The 20871-nt window shown below is 45.0% G+C and overlaps 1 protein-coding gene across 1 annotated transcript in view; it reads right to left on the bottom strand.

The window, feature by feature from the left end:
• GTF2F2 (general transcription factor IIF subunit 2) overlaps positions 1-20871 on the bottom strand; it is a 501983-nt gene that overhangs the window by 220711 nt on the left and 260401 nt on the right. The window contains exon 6 of the mRNA XM_082244661.1: positions 2578-2659. Within this exon, the coding sequence (XP_082100787.1) occupies positions 2578-2659 (82 nt within the window). The remainder of the gene's footprint in view (positions 1-2577; positions 2660-20871) is intronic.

The raw sequence follows: 20871 nt of genomic DNA, 5'->3' as shown, positions 1-20871 counted from the left end.
ATTGAGGTCCCAAGGCGGCAACAGAGACCGCATTGGAGGGGCCAAATGCCTAACTCTCTGAAGTAAAGTACGTACCAGGGCAGTGTGTGGCCAAGGTACCAGGGGAGTGTGTGGCCAAGGTCCGCTAAGGCCGACACCTGACCCTTGATAGTACTCAAGGCCAGTTTCTGCTTAAGATTAGGGAAGGCGTAAATCAGACGATACTGACCCCATGGGGCCACCAGAGGATCCCATGACCGAGCCACAAACCTCTGCACCTTTCTGTTGAGCCGAGACGCCAACAGATCCACCTCGGAGATGCCCCACCGGAGACACAACTGATGAAACACCTTCAGATTAAGGGACCACTCCCCTTGGTCCAACGCCTGCCGACTACAGTAATCCGCCTGACAGTTTTCCACCCCAGGAATGTGTACGGCAGAGAGGGCTGGACTGAACCGTTCTGCCCACCTTAGAATGCCGGCCACCTCCAGAGCCGCCAGGACACTTTTTGTGCCCCCCCCAGGTGATTGACATAAGCCATGACTGTGGCATTGTCCCACTGAATGTGCACTGGACATCCCTGAAGACGATCCATCCAATGTTCCAGGCACAGTCTGATCGCTCCGAGTTCCTAGACACTGATCAGTAGTCTGGACTCTTCCAGTTTCCAGATCCCCTGAGCAGAATTTTTGACGAGGGCACCTCCCCAGCCAGACAGGCTGGCATTCGTGGTGACCACTGTCCAATACAAGGGGAGGAAGGACCGAATCACCAAAGAAGGAAGCCACCATATCAGGGACTATTTCGTTCCACGGCTCAGCCGGATCCGATTGTCCAGAGACTACGGATTCTTGTTCCATTCGGCCAGAATCTCCCTTGCAGGGACCTCGTATGGAGCTGTGCACATGAAACCCCCTCAAAGGTAGACACCATCAGAGGAAGGAGCACTCTGGCTATGGCCCAGTCTAGCTTTGTGGACAGAACAAGAGAAGACTTCAGAAAATTCAGAATCCAGCCAAACTCCCTCAAGCTCATATGGTGATTTCAAGGTTTTCCACCAGAGAAGTAGGAGACCCTGCTCACAGAAGGAGGTCGTCCAAGTAGCCCAGTACCACAATCCCCCCATTGGCAAAACAATGCTAGCACCGGGGCCAACACTTTTGTGAAGACCCGAGGATCAGAGGCGAGACCAAAGGATAAAGCCACAAACTGATAATGCTCCTTCCTCTCCCACGGCAAAGCGGAGGAAGCGCTGGAGACTGACACATATTGGAATGTGAAGGTAAGCATCCTTGATGCCGATGGAGGCAAGAAAATCCCCCTGATGCAGGGAAGCTACCAAACCATGCCCCAGAGGCCTTGTTCCTGGGTCTGGAGAAGCCCGTTCTTGACTTGCCAGACCAAGTTCGCTTAGATCCTCCAGAGGAGGCCCCAAAGGGCTTCGATCCCTTGTCAGTCAACCCTGAGGGACGAAAAAACTTCTTATGAGCCGAGAAGGAAGGCCCACGTCTATGAGGGTCCTTGCCCTTAGTAAGCTGCGGAAGAAAGGTACTCTTCCCCCCCTTGAGACTTTTAATGATGTCATACAGGATTGGCAGGGGAAGGCAGGGGGAGCTTTTTGCCAGCCCGTCGCCCAAAAGCCACCTCCACCTAGGAAAACAAAGGACTCAAGGACTGCCGTCAGTGCATCAATGGATGGATGGGACACGGAGGGCCCCGCAGCCTCAGAGAGGGAATCAGGTGGGGTGATGTGCTCCAAAGACTCCATGAGTCACCAGGGGGACCCCATAAAAAAAGTGTAAGTCACAGAGCACCAATCGATCCTCAGCAGAGAGGGAGAGGACTCCACCAGACTCACCACCCTGCAGAAACCAGGCACCACAGCCACCAGGAGAATCTGCACTGCATGAACGGTGATCAGCAAATGAAAGGATCAAGTCAGCACCAGGAGATGAGAAGGGGCTCCCATCGCCGAAAACGCCACCCAGAAGTCTCCACAGACATGGCCGCCGCTGTTTTCTATGACAAACCACCACAAAATGGCCGGACTACACAAACATGGCAACCGTGCATTGCAGCCCCACATGGTACCACAAGGCTCCCAGGGACCCAGGAGGAATACCTAGGCCTCAAGGACAGGACCATGCAGGACGGGGGGCCCTGGCAGGAGCCCCCACTAAGTACAGCCCCCTTCCGCACAACCGACCATCCAGTTGCCGGTGGCACCCCCCCCCCCTCGCCCCCATAGCACCCTGACCCTACCCCAGGTGGTGGACCAGACCACCCACACAATCCCAGCATAAGTGGAGGTGGGGGGAGACCGATGAGGGGGGTGCCTGACAGGAAGGAGGGAAAACCCGGGGTTTGACCGTGCCATGGAGGGGCCTATGTCCACCCCAAAACCCTCCAGGGGGAGGGGGGGCATCTACTCACCATACCAGGAACCAGGCTATATGTGGATTTTAGCAGAAGCAACAGTGGCAGCTGAAAAGGTGAATAATTAAGCTATTTCGCTGGCATGGCTTTATTTCAAAAATTACTATAGCAATAGCTTTGCTGTAATTATCACAAAACACCTGTAAATCAATGGCTTACCTCTTCATCTGCATGTAGTGTTCATTGGCTGCTGGCCTGCATTCAGCACGCTGTACAACTATGCCTTCAATCGCAAGTTTGTCTACAGGGAAGAAAAAAAGCAGGTCAAGATCATAGCTCACAAGGCAAGCAAAACAAAGCAAACACTGTAAGGCTTCATGTACATTAGCTTTTGTTTTTTTGTTTTTTGCCAAAGCTCCTAACCTCAACTCCATAAGGAGCTGCTGCGGTTAGCAGAGCTTCAACCTCCTTTAAGCCTCCCTCTCCTGAATGAAGAAGAATCGCGTCCAGGATAGGATCGTTTTGACTGCCGGCCACTGGAATACACAAACTGAGTCGCGAATTTGTCATGTTTTGTGTTTTCCCGTGGCTGGCGGTCATAGTATCAAGTCCGAACTCCTTTAAAACACACCTGAATATTTTCTCAAGTAAAACTGTTGTACATTGGAAACAACACATGTATGAAATCATCTCAAACTCAGTGGGGTGAAGCACTATAATTGCACTGTAAAGTTCAAGCTTAGTTAACCACTTCCCCCTGGGTGGAGGACGTCACCCATCGTCCCGGGGGTATACCGGGATGATGCCTCTAGCTAGAGGCATCATCCCGGTACCGTTGTTTGAAGCCGGCGGTCGGCATTCCGTCGGTACCGATCTATGCGGCTCGGGAGCCGCTCGATCGTTACCCGGGGGGGCGGGAGGGGGCGTCCCCCCCCCCTCCCGCGGCTTTTACCGGGGCTCCCGTCCCACCGGGAGCCCCGAGCACCCAGCCGGCGCGTCCGCCGGCTGGATGGAGTCCCGATGAATGCCGGAAACGGCATTGATCGGGTCTCCGATGACGTAACCCGGAGGCGGCGTCCATGACGTCACTTCCGGGTTAGTGTGCTGCAAAACGGCGGCAAATTTGAAAAACGGCTGTATGCAAAAATGCCGTTTTCGGCGTTTTGCATACAGGGAAGTGTAGTGGAGGGGACTAGGGTATTTTAGACCCTCGATCCCTCCATAAAGTGTACCTGTCACTGCATATTGCTGTCACAAGGGATGTTTACATTGCTTGTGACAGCAATAAAAGTGATCAGATTTTTTTTTTTTTTAAAAACTGTAATAAAGTTAAAAAAATAAATAAAATAAATGGGAAAAAAAAAAAATTTAGCCGCCCCGATCACCGTTCGCTCGCGCACAAAAAGAAACGTATACGGAAGTCGAGCCGCGAATGAAATCGCTGTTCAAACCACACATGTGAGGTATCCCCTCGATCGCCAGAGCGTGAGCAATAATTAAAAAAAAAGAGCTAAACTAACTCTAAACTGGTAACCGTTAAATAAATTTAAAGTGTCGCCTATTGAGATCTCTTATTGACCGTAGTTTGTCGCCATCCCACGGAGGGGCGCAATTTTAAACCGTAACATGTTGGGTATCCATTTACTCGGCGTGACATCATCTTTCACAATATACAAAAAAAATGGGATAACTTTACTGTTTAGTATTTTTTAAATGCAGTGAAATGTAATTTTTCCCAAAAAAATGGCGTTTTAAAGACCGCTGCGCAAATACCGCGTGACAAAAAATATTGCAATGACCGCCATTTTATTCTCCAGAGTCTTTGCTAAAAAAATATATATAATGTTTGGGGGTTCTAAGTAGTTTTCTAGGAAAAAATACTGGTTTTAACTTGTAAACAAAAAGTGTCCGAAATAGGCCTGGTGGGGAAGTGGTTAACATTCTTTTTTCCTACTGACAAAGACAGCACAAAAGGTAATGGTGGCCAAGTGCATAACTGTTTTCAGGCAATTTCATTAGCTTTTAAATGTGCTTTCAATCAAACAAAACCAAACTGATGGGGACAATACATCATGAACATCAGCGTGTTTAACACTTCAATAGAACCATTTGGTGGTATGTTGCCTGTTCATTCTTTCACATTTGAAACTGGAATTCCCTATCCAGTGAATGTGTATACTAGGTGTGAAATGAATCTGTTAAACAGAAGTGAGCCATTTTTAAGCAGACAAGATGACCCAAAATGTTGCATGCTATGGGAATGGTTTGTTTGACATTCCTTTCAAATTACTTGATCTTGCATGTCTGCCATGATTTGATTCTCCTGCTGGTACTTTGCTTCCCAGAGGGGACGTTTGTAGCTCCAGTGTCCAACAGCGGGTTTCTCCCAGCAGCCAGCTCTCCACCTGGTGCTAACTTCTGGGAGGGTACACTTAGGCCCGCCATACATGTGTCGAATTCCGAAAGAATTTTCATTCAAAAATCTTTTCTAAGAATGTTGGTCAGCAGCAATTGACTGTTGTTGCAGCAATGGACAATTTTTATGCGGCCATCGAATTTGATTGATCGGGCATCTCCTTATTGAAAAATAAACAATAGATAGGAGAATCATGTGAGAAATATAATCGAAAAAGAAATGTGCATGAGCACAAGAAAATTCCCGGATAAAAAAATTCCAAGAAGATTCCCAGGAAGGAAAATTATTTTCTGTAGCAACATGATGTGAAATTGAAGGCTTGGTTTGCCGAAGTTCAAAATCAATGGTGGCATTATCGGATCACAAAATGCACGAACTTCTGATTTTCGAAAGAAATATAAAATCAGAATTCGACCCATGTATGGCCTGCATTAGTCCCTCTTCTGCTGTTGCACCTTGCTCCAGTGTTTTGCTTTACTGCCAGATACTGCTAGCCATTTATTCTGTGCCTGCTCTTGCCTTGTACTTATATTCTGAACCTTGCTGCCTTGTTTCTTTTTCCCCTTGTTCCTGATTCCAGTTTTAGTTCGCCCTTCCTAGATGTTCTCTGCGTCTCCAGTTTTACCCTTCTTTTCTGTGTTCCTGATTTGTGTATAGTATAGAACTCGTTTCAGTGTTAGGATTTCTGTTAGGTCATTTAGTTAAGTATTTTGTCAGTGGGTTTTACTTATGTTTAAATGCGTTTACTGAAAGCTTGATGACAAATTGAAAGATTGACAAACATCAAAGAGAATAGTAAATTATAACCAAATAAGTGTATCATAGCGTATATAGCACAGAAACATGAAAAATGAGTAACACAAATTAAACAGAAATAGTGGATAACAATACAGACATTAACCACTTCTGGACCGGACGGATTTGCCCCCTTAATGACCAGGCCATTTTTGTGCGATTCTGCAATGCGTTACTTTAACGGAAAATTGTGCAGTCGTGTGACATTGTTCTGAGATAAAACGGATGTCCTTTTTTCCCCACAAATGGAGCTTTCTTTTGGTGGTATTTGATCACCTGTGCAATTTTTATTTTTTGCGCTATAAACAAAAAAACAGCAACAATTCTAAAAAAAAAAAAAAAAAACACCCAAAAAAAAAAACAATATTTTTCAAAATTCTACTATATAACATTTCCCCCCCCCCCAAAAAATTAAAAATCTAAATTTTTCATCCTTTTAGGCCAATTTATATTCTGCTACATATTTTTGGTAAAAAAATAAAAATAAAAAAATAATTGCAATAAGCGTATTTTGATTGGTTTGCGCAAAAGTTATCGTGTCTAAAACTAGGGGAAAGATTTGTCTTTTTTTTTTTTTACTAGTAATGGCGGCAATCTTCGATTTTTAACAGAACTGTGACATTGCGGTGAAAAGATCGGACCCCTAACTGACATTTTTGACAATTTTGGGGGGACCAGTGACATTACTATAGTAATCAGTGCTAAAAATATGCAGTTACAGTAATCATGACATTGGCAGGGAAGTGGTTAACCTAGTGGGTGATCAAAGGGTTAAATGTGAGCCTAGGGGAGTGTTTACTAACTGAAAATGACCATAGAGAACTGTGATCCCCTCAGCACCAAGCGTGCGACCGACGTAGGGCTAAGTCGGTTCTCGCAGGAGGGCCAGCCTGACGAAGTAAATGTGCGGCAGGCGGCCCAGAACATGTTAAATCAAGCCTTAATTATCAGCATACGAAAACCGTTAGCCCTTAGACAGAAAGTCTCATTGTAGGTCCGTAAAATAGCAAACATGAGGTATTCTGTTCAAACCAAAACAATGATAATGTCAGGTACATAAAGACAACCTTGACTTGTACTTATACACCAAACCCTGCTGCCTTGATCCTTTTTCCCCCCCTTGCTCCGGATTTCAGTTTTGGTTCGCCCTTCCTATATGTTCTCTGCGCCTCCAGAAAAAAGGAATGGCAAAGCATCCATGGAGGACCTCGAGTTGGCTATGTCTCCCAGTGATGTAGAGACAAATGAGTTAGAATTGGAGGAATATCAAAAGACCACGCTTTATCAGATTTGTCCTCGTCCCAAGCGATTATATTCTATACACAATCAATAGTATCCATTTCACAAGCTTTTGGTTTACTTATATCCTGAGGTTTGCTGGTATTTGGATGTATTTTGTTTTACGATTAAAAAAATTCACACACACACACTGATCAAAATTATAAACGCAACACTTTTGTTTTTGCCCCCATTTTTCATGAGCTAAACTCAAATATCTAAGACTTTTTCTATGTACACAAAGGGCCTATTTCTCTCAAATATTGTTCACAAATCGGTCTAAATCTGTGTTAGTGAGCACTTCTCCTTTGCCGAGATAATCCATCCACCTCACAGGTGTGGCATATCAAGACGCTGATTAGACAGCATGATTGTTGCACAGGTGTGCCTTAGGCTGGTCACAATAAAGGCCACTCTAAAATGTGCAGTTTTATCACACAGCACAATGCCACAGATGTCGCAATTGGCATGCTGACTGCAGGAACGTCCACCAGAGCTGTTGCCCGTGAATTGAATGTTCATTTCTCTACCATAAGCCATCTCCAAAGGGGTTTCAGAGAATTTGGCAGTACATCCAACCGACTTCACAACCGCAGACCAGGTGTAACCACACCAGCCCAGGACCTCCACATCCAGCATCTTCACCTCCAAGATCGTCTGAGACCAGCCACCTGGACAGCTGCTGCAACAATCGGTTTGCATAACCAAAGAATTTCTGCACAAACTCTCAGAAACCGTCTCAGGGAAGCTCATCTGCATGCTTGTCTTTGTATCCGACTTGAGTGGGCAAATGCTCACATTCAATGGCGTCTGGCACTTTGTATGAATCCATGTTTTCACTATACAGGGCAAATGACGTTGTGCGGGTGAGCGGTTTGCTGATGTCAACATTGTGGATCGACTGGCCCATGGTGGCGATGGGGTTATGGTATGGGCGGGCGTATGTTATGGACAATGAACACAGGTGCATTTTATTGATGGTATTTTGAATGCACAGAGATACCGAAACGTGATCCTGAGGCCCACTGTTGTGCCATTCATCCACGACCATCACCTAATGTTGCAGCATGATAACGTAGGGCCCCATGTTGCAAGGATCTGTACACAATTCCTGGAAGCTGAAAACATCCCAGTTCTTGCATAGCCAGCATACTCACCGGATATGTCACTCATTGAGAATGTTTGGGATGTTCTGGGTCAGCGTATACAACAGCTTGTTCCAGGTCCTGCCAATATCCAGCAACTTTGCACAGCCTTTGAAGAGGAGTGGACCAACATTCCTAAGGCCACAACAAACAACCTGATCAACTCTATGCAAAGGAGATGCGTTTCATTGCGTGAGGCAAATGGTGGTCACACCAGATACTGACTGGTTTTCGGACCCCCCAATACAGTAAAACTGCACATTTTAGAGTGGCCTTTTATTGTGGCCAGCCTAAGGCACACCTGTGCAATAATCATGCTGTCTAATCAGCATCCTGATATGCCACACCTGTGAAGTGGATGGATTATCTTGGCAAAGGAAAAGTGCTCACTAACACAGATTTAGACAGATTTGTGAACAATATTTGAGAGAAATAGGCCTTCTGTGTACACAGAAAAAGTTAAATCTTTGAGTTCAGCTCATGAAAAATGGGGGCAAAAACAATTGTTGCATTTATAATTTTGATCAGTTATATATATAACTGATCAAAATTATAAAATTATAAACACACACACACATACATATACACTCTCCGGCCACTTTATTAGGTACAACCTTGCTAGTACCGGGTTGGACCCCCCTTTTGCCTTAATTCTTCATGGTATAGATTTACCAAGGTGTTGGAAACATTCCTTAGGGATTTTAGTCCATATTACCAAGATAGCATTACACAGATGTTGCAGATTTGTCGGCTGCACATCCATGATGCGAATCTCCTATTCCACCACATCCCAAAGGTGCTCAATTGGATTGGTTTGAGATCTGGTGACCGTGGAGGCCACTGGAGTACAGTGAACTCATTATGTTCAAGAAACCAGTTTGAGATCATTTGAGCTTTGTGACATAGTGCATTATCTTGCAGGAAGTACACTGTACATAAATAGATGGACATGGTCAGCAACAATGCTCAGTTAGGCTGTGGTGTATACAACAATGCTCAGTTGGTACCAAGGGGCCCAAAATATCCCCACATCATTACACCACCACCAGTCTGAACCGTTGATACAAGGCAGGATAGATTTATGCTTTTATGTTGTTTATGCCAAATTCTGACCCTACCATCTGAATGTTGCAGCTGAAATTGAGAATCATCAGACCAGGCAATGTTTTTCCAATCTTGTATTGTCAATTTTTGGTGAGCCTGTGTGAATTGTAGCCTCAGTTTCCTGTCCTTAGCTGACAGGATAGGCACCCAGTGTGGTCTTCTGCTGCTCATCTGTTTCAAGGTTCGATGTGTTATGCGTTCAGAGATGGTATTCTGCATACAAGTGTTTTTTTTTTTTAGTTACTGTTGCCTTTCTATTATCTCGAACCCATCTGCCCACTTTCCTCTGACATGAACATGGCATTTTTGTCCACACAACTGCCGCTCACTGGATATATTCTCTTTTTCGGACCATTCTCTCTAAACCCTAGAGATGGTTGTGCGTAAAAACACAGTAGATCAGTAGTTTTTAAAAACTTGTCTGTCTGGCACCAACAACCATGCTATGTTCAAAGTCACTTAAATCCCCTTTCTTCCCCATTCTAATGTTCGATATGAACTTCAGAAAGTCACTTCACCATGTCTAGATGCCTAAATGGATTGAGTTGCCGCCACGTGATTGGCTGATAAGCAATTTGTGTTACCAAGAAATTGAAGAGGTGTACCTAATAAAGTGGCATTCCTAGTGTAGCTACACAGATTAGCCTTCCTGACAATATCAGATGACACCTAAAAAATAGGCCAGAGACAAGAATTGTTTGGTTGAACTTTCCCTCAACACCCACTTGATAACCCTGAGTATAATAATCAGGAAGGAAAGTCATGTGCTACCACACATACAAAGGGCCATTGACAATGGAGGATGTTGATTGGCAAAGAAAAGTTTTTTGTGACCAAATTTGATTGTTCTTTAAGAATACTTGTTTGTACATATACAGTGCTCAGCATAAATGAGTACCCCCTTTTTGAAATTAAGATTTCATTAAATATCTCAATGAACATATGAACAATTTCCAAACTTTTGACAAAACTGAATATTATAGAACATTTGTTTAGCTCCATTACATGAAAGTAGGTTAATATAACTCAGATTACAAAATCTTCAGTTTTACTCAAACAAATTAATGCAAGAAGGAATACACCCCACAACAAAAACTACTACATCTAATATTTTGTATGACCTCCATGATTTGTAAGGACAGCAACAAGTCTCTTCTAGGCATAGAATGAACAAGTTGGTGACATATTGCAACATCTATCTTTTTCCATTCTTCAAGACCGACCATTCTTTTATTCTTCAAGAAGAACCTCCTGGATGCTGGATGGAGAGTGATGCTCAAATTGTCTCTTCAGAATTCTCCATAGGTGTTCGATTGGGTTCAGATCAGGAGACATGCTTGGCCACTGAATCACTTTCACCCTGTTCTTCTTCGGAAATGCAACGGTGGTCTTAGATGTGTGTTTTGGATCATTGTTATGTTGGAAAAGTGCACAATGACCAAGGGCACAGGATAATGGTAGCATCTTCTCTTTCAATATAGAGCAATACATCTGTGAATTTATGATACCATCAATGAAACGCAGCCCCACAGAAGGACACTGCCACCACCATGTTTAACAGTAGGCACCATGTATTTTTTTTTTTCAACTCCTCACCTTTGCGACGCCATACAGTTTTGAAGACATCAGTTACACAAACTTATCTTGGTCTCATCACTCCAGAGTACAGAGTCCGAGTAGTCTTTTTCAGCATGGGCCCTGGCAAATTCTATGCAGGCATTTTTTGTGCATGGGCTTTAGGAGAGGCTTTCTTTGTGGATGACACATATGCATGCCATTCCTCTGCAGTTTATGCCGTATTGTGTCACAAAAAACAATCACCCCAGTTTGGCTTTTTACTTTTTCCGCTAACTGCACTGAACTTGCATGCCGATTTTTTTTAACCCTTCTCATCAGAAGACGCTCCTGTCGATGTGTTGTTTTCCGTAAAAGGCCTGGACGTCTCTGTGAGATGGTTGCAGTTCCATCTTTGTAAAATTTTTGTATCACTTTTGCTACAGTATTCTGACTGTTTAGTAAAGCTTTGCTGATCTTCTAGCCTTCATCTTTCTTGTGTAAAGAAATTATTTTCTTTCTCAGGCCTTGTGACATTTCTCTTTCATGTGGTGCCATTGCTGACAACATAAAATGGGAAGGGGTTTCTTTAAGTAACGTTCTTTTATAATCAACTGTCAGCTGGACACATTTTTAATGAATGATAGACTCACCTGTAGTTGAATTTTTGTTAATTAGGATTTTGTCTAAAATTTTGCTTTGCTCCCAAGACTTTCTTTGGGATGTATTCACTTTTGCAACATGGTCTTGAATAAATTTGTTAGATAAAATATTTGTGTGCAAACAAATCTTGGTTGCAATCAATGGCCTGCATTTGTGGAAATATTCTGTAGTTTAGTGTTCCATAAAAAATGTTGATTCTGAAAAGAAAGTAAAGGTTTTCTGACAAATCTGTTGGGATGTACTCATTTATGCTGAGCACGGTATATGTAGTACACATTAAAGCAGTATTAAACCAAAAATGTAATATATTGCAGTTTACCAATCATTAAATGTGGTGGCTGCATCCATTTTGTTTTTTTTAAGGCTATTTTCCCCTGGTGATCTGAGCACTAATCTGCTGTATTATAAAGACAACACTCTGGATGAATAAACACAGGGGGTAGATTTGGACATTATTATTGTCTGGGGGGAAGGGAGTGTTAGAAATACTAGCAGATTTAGATACGGTAATACGTTGAAGCTGAACTCCAGCTAATACTTTAGGCCTCATGGACAATGGACGTTTCTAAACACTGCTCTTAGAAATGTTGGGCGATTTTTATTTGTTTTTTTGCTGGTCTCTAAATGCCCCTGCATGTTAGCCTAAATTTCCATGCACACAAATGAGTTTAGAAGGTAGGGACATTAAAAAAAAAAAAAAAAAAAAAAAACCTAGGGCCAGAACGCTCAGGAGAGGAGTGTTTTAACAGTAAAAAACACTTAAGCCTAAAAGCATGTAAAAAAATGCATGTCCCAGTTCTTGTGAATCAAGAAGACTACGTCTGTCAATGAGCGACAGAGAAAATCGGATTTTTGTAAGATCTTACCGTAAAATCCTTTTCTCTTAGCTCATTGACAGACGTAGTCTTCTTGATTCACAAGAACTGGGTTATGTTGTCTCCGCAGGAGCAGGACTAGGCAGAAAGAAAAAACGTTCTGGCTCCACCCTAGGGGCAGTCCCTGAGGGTATATCCTCCCTCTCTCTGCTACAAGGCATCAGTTCTGTCACAAAGCAGCAACAGAGAATTTAACCCAACACAACTCAATGATAGAGGGGCGGGTACTACGTCTGTCAATGAGCTAAGAGAAAAGGATTTTAGGGTAAGATCTTACAAAAACCCGATTTTCTCTGTCGCTCATTGACAGACGTAGTCTTCTTGATTCACAAGAACTGGGACATCCAGAAGCAGTGCCACAAATGAGGGGTGGGATTGACAGAAATCAAAATCCAATCTAGAAGGCCCAACCGGTGCCAAACTAGAAGTTTTAAAGGCTCATTATAAACAAAGAATGAGACTCAAATGAAAATTTCCAACGGAAAAAAAATCCTCGAGGCAGACCACTGGTCTCCTCAAATGGCGGCCTGCAAAACCTTGCGGCCAAACGAGGCATCAGACGATGCCATTACATCAACTTTATAATGTTTTGTAAAGGTATGCACCGACGACCAGGTAGCCGCCTTGCACACCTGGACCACTGACGCCTGATGGCGAAAGGCCCATGACGCACTAAGTGCCCGAGTGGAGTGCGCCTTAACAGGGAACGGGGGCTCCCGACCCTTAATAGAATAAGCCTGTACCACCGTCTGTCTGATCCATTTGGAAATAGTCGCGGCAGATGCAGGCAACCCCTTTTTGGGTCCATCCGGGATCACAAAAAGTGAATCCGTCTTGCGAAACGAGTCTGTCGTTTTCAAGTATACCCTGATCGCCCGGACCACATCCAAGGAGTGTAAAGCAAACTCCCGAGGATGACTGGGCTTAGGACACAGGGAAGGTAATACAATTTCTTCATTCAGATGAAATTCTGAAACCACTTTTGGTAGGAAGGATGGATTCGGACGAAGAACCACCTTATCTCTATGAACCACCAGATATGGGGAACGACAAGATAAAGCGGCCAGTTCTGACAACCTGCGTGCAGAAGTGATAGCCACCAAGAAGGCCACCTTCTGGGACAACGTAGGTAGAGGAATCTCCCTAATATCTTCAAAGGGAGGTTTCTGAAGAACCGACAATACTAAATTAAGATCCCAGGGTGGTAACGGCGCGCGCACTGGCGGAGCCAGATGTCGCACCCCCTGGATGAAATTCCGCACCAAGGAATGAGTAGCCAAAGGCTTCTGAAAGAAGATAGCTAATGCTGAGACCTGACCCTTGATAGTACTCAAGGCCAGTTTCTGCTCAACCCCTTGTTGCAGAAAAGCTAATATTCGACTAACCGAATAAGACCGTGGATGGAACCCCAGAGGTTCACACCATGCAATGTAGGACTTCCATGTACGATGATAAATCTTTCTGGAAGTCGCTTTCCTTGCTTTAACTAGAGTAGGAATAACTGAAGCTGACAATCCCTTGTCCTTCAGCACCTGGGTCTCAATAGCCAGGCCGTTAAAGCCAGCGATCGTAAAGCAGGATGGAAGATCGGTCCCTGAGACAGTAGGTCCTCCCTGAGAGGAAGTCTCCACGGGACGTGCGCCACCAGTCTGACCACGTCGGCGTACCAAGCTCTGCGAGGCCAGTCCGGAGCTACCAGGATTACTGGAATTCCTTCCTCCTCTATCCTGCGAAGAAGTCTTGGCAGTAACCCGAGAGGAGGGAAGGCATACATTAGCTGGTATTGCCGCCACGGGGCGATCAGTGCGTCTGCGGTCTCTGCTAGAGGATCGCGGGAGCGAGCCACGAATCTCTGTACTTTCCTGTTGAATCGTGATGCCAACAGATCCACATCCGGGGTGCCCCAACGTAGGCAACACTGGTGGAAAACTTCTGGATGGAGGGACCATTCCCCCTGATCCAGAGTCTGACGGCTGAGATAATCTGCCTGCCAATTTTCCACCCCCGGAATGAACACCGCAGAGATAGCTGGAACAAATTGTTCCGCCCAGCGAAGAATGCAAGCCACTTCCTTGGCCGCTCGGACACTCTTGGTGCCCCCCTGGTGATTGACCTAAGCCACAGCCGTGGCGTTGTCCGACTGGATCCGAACCGGGCTGCCCTGGAGCTGCTCGGTCCAGTGAATCAGACAAAGTCTGATCGCTCTCAGTTCCAATACATTTATCGGCAACCTGGATTCTTCCAGGGACCAAAGTCCCTGGACAGATAACTGACCGAGAATTCCTCCCCATCCGGATAGACTGGCATCCATGGTCACTATCGTCCAATATATTGGCAGAAATGACTTTCCCTGGCTGAGCATCGGAGACCGAAGCCACCAGACCAGAGACTCTCTGGTCTGTTTGCTCAATCGGATCCGATTGTCCAGGGATTCCGGATTCCGATTCCATCTGAGAAGAATCTCTTGCTGAAGAATTCGGGTATGGGACTGGGCAAATGGGACTTCTTCGAAGGAAGCCACCATCAACCCCAGAACCCTCATGCAAGTTCGAAGAGAAGACCAGCTGTTGGATAGTAACAACTGGACTGCTGATTGAATCTTCCGGAGTTTCCCTACTGGAAGGAAAACTCTTGACCTGACTGTGTCTAGAATTAGACCCAGATATTCGAGCCTCTGGGTGGGAACCAGAAATTACTTTTGCTGGTTCACCAGCCACCCGAATTCCTGTAAAGAAATTATAGTAATTTCTATGTTTTGTAGCAGGGTCTGAGGAGACTCTGCATGAAGCAGGAGATCGTCTAGGTAACCTAGAATCGATATGCCTCTTTGGCGCAGTAGTGCCAACATTGGGGCCAATACCTTCGTGAAGACCAGAGGAGCCGTGGCGAGACCGAAAGGTAACGCCACAAACTGATAGTGGTTCTCTTCTACGGAAAAGCGTAGAAACCGCTGATGTCCTGCGTAAATGGGAATGTGAAGATAGGCGTCCTTGATGTCTATGGACGCTAGGACATCCCCTGGATGCAGGAAGGCTGCTACTGTGCGAATGGATTCCATCTTTAATTTCCTTATGTTGAGAAAGGAATTGAGTGCCCTTAAGTCCAGAATTGGACGCACTTTGTCCTCTTTCCTGGGTATTGTAAATAGGTTTGAATAAAACCCTTGAAAACGTTCTGTCCAAGGAACGTGGACTATCACTCCTTGTTGTAGTAAATCCGTGACTGCTCTCCGCAGATCTTCTAAACGATCCGGGGATAGTCGGATATTGGAAGGGAAGAATCGCGCCGGTGGGAGAGATCGAAACTCCATCTTGTACCCTGACCTTATGACTTCGCAAACCCACTTGTCCGGGATTCTGGAAAGCCATGGATCCGGGAACCGGCGAAGACGTCCCCCCACCCCAGTTATGGGTGGGGGCGCACCTTCAGGCTTTGGACGATTTAACTTCAGGTCTGGAGGGGGCGGGCTTTTGCTTGCCCGACCAACGTCCCCTGAAGCCTCCTGATGGAGCTTTGGAGGACTTAATTTTTTCACCAGCGGGACGAAAAAACTTTTTGTGAGCAGAGAAAGAAGGCCCTCGTCTTTGACGAGTTCCTTTACCCTTAACATTTTGCGGTAAAAAGGTGCTCTTTCCACCCGTGAGATCCTTAATGATCTCATCTAAGTTGGCTCCAAATAGACGCTCTCCTAAAAAGGGGATATTAGCCAATGCTTTTTTGTAACCTTGGTCGGCTAACCAACCTTTTAGCCACAGTGTACGCCTGAGAACCACTGCTGAAAACTGATGCTCGCGCCAATAATGGAGTGGCGTCTAACGCCGCATCACACACAAACTGTAACTCCTGTATCATTTGTTCCAAAAAATCTGATACCGCCTGAGGGACCTCTTCTAAGTCCCGGCGTAACCATTTGGTCCATTCAGTTACAGTCTGTGAAACCAGACCAATAGCAATTATTGGTCTGAAAGCTGATCCAATCAAGGAAAACATGGTGCGAGACATAGCTTCTATTTTGCGATCCACTGGATCTTTAAAAGACGGAGCGTCTTCTAAAGGAATAACCGTGGCTTTATTCAATCTAGCAATTGGTGAATCCACCACAGGTGGTTCTGTCCATTTCTTAATGAGGGTTTCCTCAAACGGATAACGCCTGTTAATGCGTTTAGAAATAGCAGAGGTGCGTTTTGGCAGACTCCATTCTTCTTTGATTGGATTGCCAAAACATTTGGGCAATGGAAAAACCTTCGCCACTTTGATGCGTTTTTTAGTCCCAAAAGGGATTTCAGTTTCAGCTATTTCCGACGGAATACCCTGTAATCTTAAGGTTTCTTGAACAGATACAATGAGTGCGTTTACCAACGCTTCCTCTCGGGCTATGGCTGATGCCGAAACATCCTCCTCACTGTCTGAAGAGACAGTACCCGAGACACCAATCCCAGATGAAGTACCTGCAACTGCAGAAATAGGCTCAGATTCTGAATCCGAAGTTTCAGATAATAAGGGGTTAGGCGGGGGTCGCTTTCTTGCGCCCTGTCCCTGACAAGCCACTTCCACCCGGGACACAAAAGTTTCCATAATAGCTGACAATGATTCAACCGTCAGTGGGGTGCTGGAGGATCCTGCAGACACCTCGAGGGGATCCGGTGGAGATACATGAGTGGCAGGGTCCATGTTAATTCAGGACACCTCTGCCAGAAAAAACAAAAACTTTATTTTTTTTTTTTTTTAAATAAAAAAAATACCTCTTTTTTTTTTATGCGTCTCCCCCTAGCGCAATAGCGCCCCTCAGAGTACCTGCTTCTCGATCCCCACAGAGAGAGAGAGAGGGACCCCCAAGGCTCACCACCCGATGCAGAGAAGTTTCCAACCAACTGCAGTCAGCGTCTGTCTTTTACAGACTGGAAAGAGCTGTGTTAGTTTTCCCGGGTAGAAGGACGTGGCTCCGCCCCCTGTGTACGCCTTCCGGCGTTCCCAGCTCTCCACGAGGTAGCTGGGCTCATCAAACATGGCCGCCCCCATACGGGAGACAATAGACTCCAAAAACATGGCGGCCGGCGTGACCTGAGGACATTCATGCACCCGGTCTACGGCAAAATGGCGGCGGACTGCCGAAATCGTTTTTCCCAGCACATCCACCTGCATCTCTGCTAAGTGGCGTTTTATCGATCTGCAGGAGGTACACTACATTAAGGTAGGATTATACCTCCTATGTCTGCTGTAATACTACATCTGCTGGGTAGAGTGTTAGCTCTCAAACCAAGTCCACTTCCCACCAAACACATACTGTATTTACAAGGGGGACTTTTAGTGTCAGATATATACTGACCATATATGGAGGGGCCCATAATTCATACTGCCTCATAACGAGGAAAAAAGGGAACATTTACTCACCATACCGAACCGACAGGCACCCTCTCTTCACAATACCCTCTCCACCGGGGTGGGGGGTTGTGGACCACTCCGGACGCCTCGACTCTCTGGTTTCTGGCGTCCAAGCGAGACTTTTAACTCGCAAGGTCAGTCCCTCCAATGGGACTCCGTCGCGGCCGACCCAGCGCGGAGCTCTGGTCTGCACGCGCTCGTAGGCAGAAACCAGGGTGACCACTGGATCTCAACATCCAGCCCGTCGCCCGGCCCCGCATACTTACTTGAATGTGTCGCGGCCGACCAAGCGCAATGCAATGGTCTGCGCGCGCTCGTAGGCCGGCTGGGGTGACCACTAGTGTCGCCCAGTCCGGCGTATTTGCTTGAAGATCTCACAGGAAAAAAACACTGGAGAAAAACTACCTAAAAAATATTTTTTCTAAAGAAAAAATCTTGCCAGGACCAAAAGATCCCAGCAAGGAACTTAGGTCCTTACTCCTGACTAGACAGAAAAAAACTGATGCCTTGTAGCAGAGAGAGGGAGGATATACCCTCAGGGACTGCCCGTAGGGTGGAGCCAGAACGTTTTTTCTTTCTGCCTAGTCCTGCTCCTGCGGAGACAACATAACCCAGTTCTTGTGAATCAAGAAGACTACGTCTGTCAATGAGCGACAGAGAAATGTAAACGTGCAAATCGCTGTTTATGCGCATCAAGCATTACTACTTTTTATTGGATACTGCGCCATTAAGATACACTAAATTCCTGTATGTACAGTTCTCAGTGTCCCAGAGCGGAGAAGACCGGATGAAGATTTTTAATAAACTTTTCAAAATGTCTCCTGTCATTATTTACATACACTGCCTTTTATGGGGTGAATGGGTAGGGGTACAAAGTTTAGGTCAACTTTAAGTCTGAAAAATAAACACATTACCAGCAAAATTCATAATTTAGCAAAATTTCCAAGAACATTTTAGAGATATTACTTAGTATGGACACTAAGCATATCAGAAACCAGCTGAAGTCTACGTGAATATGCAGACTTGCAAAGGAGATCTTAGGTGTTAAATCATAGCAGATACTTGAACTGTGAACACTTGAAAACAACTGTTAACCACTTGCCGACCAGGCCTTTTCTGGCACGTTTACAAGTTTAAATCAGTTTTTTCTTCTAGAAAATTATCTATAACTCCCAAACATTATACATTTTTTTAGCAGATATCCTAGGGAGTGAAATGGTGATCGTTGCAATTTTTTTTTGTCACACTGTATGTGCACAGCAGCTTTTCAAATGCAATTGTTTTGGAAAAATACACTATAATAAATAAAATCAAAACACTATAGTTACCCTAATTTTTTTGTAGAATGTGAAAGATAAGCTGAGTAAATAGATACCCAAAGTGTCATGCTTTAAAATTGCGCACATTTGCAGAATGGTAACAAACTTGGGTACTTAACCACTTACCGCAAACGGAAATAGCTCTACCTTGGCAGACTTTGCGGGGGTATACCGGGATGATGCCTCTAGCTAGAGGCACCATCCCGATACCGTGGTTAACAGCCGACGGTCAGCTTTCCGTAGGTAACGACCAATGCGGCTCGGGAGCCGCTCGATCGTTACCCGGGTGAGCGGGAGGGGACGTCCCCCCCCTCCCGCCGCCTTTCGCGACTTTGCTCGGGGTTCCCGTCCCACCGAGAGCCCCGAGCACCCAACCGGCACGTCCGCCGGCTGGATGGAGTCCCGATCAAAGCCGGGTTACGTCATCGGAGTCTCGATCAAAGCCGGAAGCGGCTTTGATCGGGTTTCCGATGACGTAATCCGGAGGCGGCGTCCATGACGTCACTTCCAAGTTACTCTGCTGCAAAAGGCAGCAGATTTAAAAAAACGGCTGTATGCAAAAACGCCAGAAAGAAGCAGGGCATGCAGTCTCAGTAACCCACTTGATAACTAATGAGCAGCAGTTCACAAAACTACAAGGCACACTAGGGTGCAGTAGGGGAAAGTTTGCATAGACGCAGTAGCATCCGTACTAATATGTAACAGACAGGGAAAAAATTCAAACTTAACTAGTATTCCCAGCTTTGAACTGCGCCCACAGGAAAAGTACTCCATTCTCCACATCCCAAAGGGCTATGGAAAGTTATTAGAACCCTGGGCATTAATGCTTAAAATACTGCTGTCCTGTACTCACCAATAAAAACTTTACAGTGGGCATACCCATACAGGAGTTTTCAAGGACAGGGCTCTGCTGCTGGCAGCCCACACCCTACACTTTTTAAGGAAACCTTCAACTCACTCCACGTGCTGCACTAAGTGCCAAGGGAAGCACCTACAGCAGGATCCAGTGCATACAGCAACAAGTCCTTGAGATGAAAATGTAGAAAGGATTTAGGCGGGCAGATAAGCCACAAAGATTTACTCAAGTTAACCAACGTACATGGGCACAACTATATTTGGCTTAGACATCTAAACTTTGATGGCCTGTGGCAATGAAAAGGTTAATTCAAACGACAGTACTATCTACTATATAACATCCTGGTTTTCCCGATAAGGACACGGTCTTCTACAAAAAGAAAAAAACAAAAATAAACACACCTAAAAAGTTCAACTCACAGTGAAAACAATGCATTTCCTTGGTTTTGATTGAATTTGGAGAGGTTAGATCCTATGTCAATTTTCTTCTTTTTTTTTTTTTTAATCTGTCCTAGTCAGGAAGAACCCATTTCACATCTTTCTGAAAGGTCTCAGTCAGAAAAGATAGTGAAGGACATCTGTCCAAGAAGAACAGCACAAACAGCAAGTATACCGCAATAGTAGGGAAATAGGAGTGTCTGCATCCCCTGCCATGCACTATATAAAGGATGTGGATATTCTTCCAGGTGGCTGATGCTCTACAAAAGAACTAAGAATCCCAGAACAGACAGTGAAACAGGTGAGTATTTTAAACTTCCGTTGCAGTGAAGCGTTTAATTTTCAAATTTAAGGCAACAAAGTTGCTTTAATTATCACAACAGCCTATAAAACCCTGAAGGAAAGCCAATCTTTTACATGAAGTTCACGGTCAGCTGCCTTCCTACCAAAGTATCATAAAAGACCATCTATTATGCATCACATCTCTAAGTCTTGGGTTTTTAAGACATTAAACACGTCCAAGAATAAATTAAGTATTTGTAATGTAAGCAATCTCTTTAATACAGTGTGAAAAGATTCAGCCACCTGAGAGATTACACTGCTATATGCACAAATACAATTCAGTGTTCTGAAGCTTACCATTAAAGAATCCCATTAGCATTGCATGAACAGAGATACAGAATTATGTT

This window comes from Pelophylax lessonae (assembly GCF_965119305.1).
Source record: "Pelophylax lessonae genome assembly, chromosome: 2".
NCBI lineage: Eukaryota > Metazoa > Chordata > Amphibia > Anura > Ranidae > Pelophylax > Pelophylax lessonae.
This window is presented reverse-complemented; position numbering and strand designations above follow the sequence as displayed.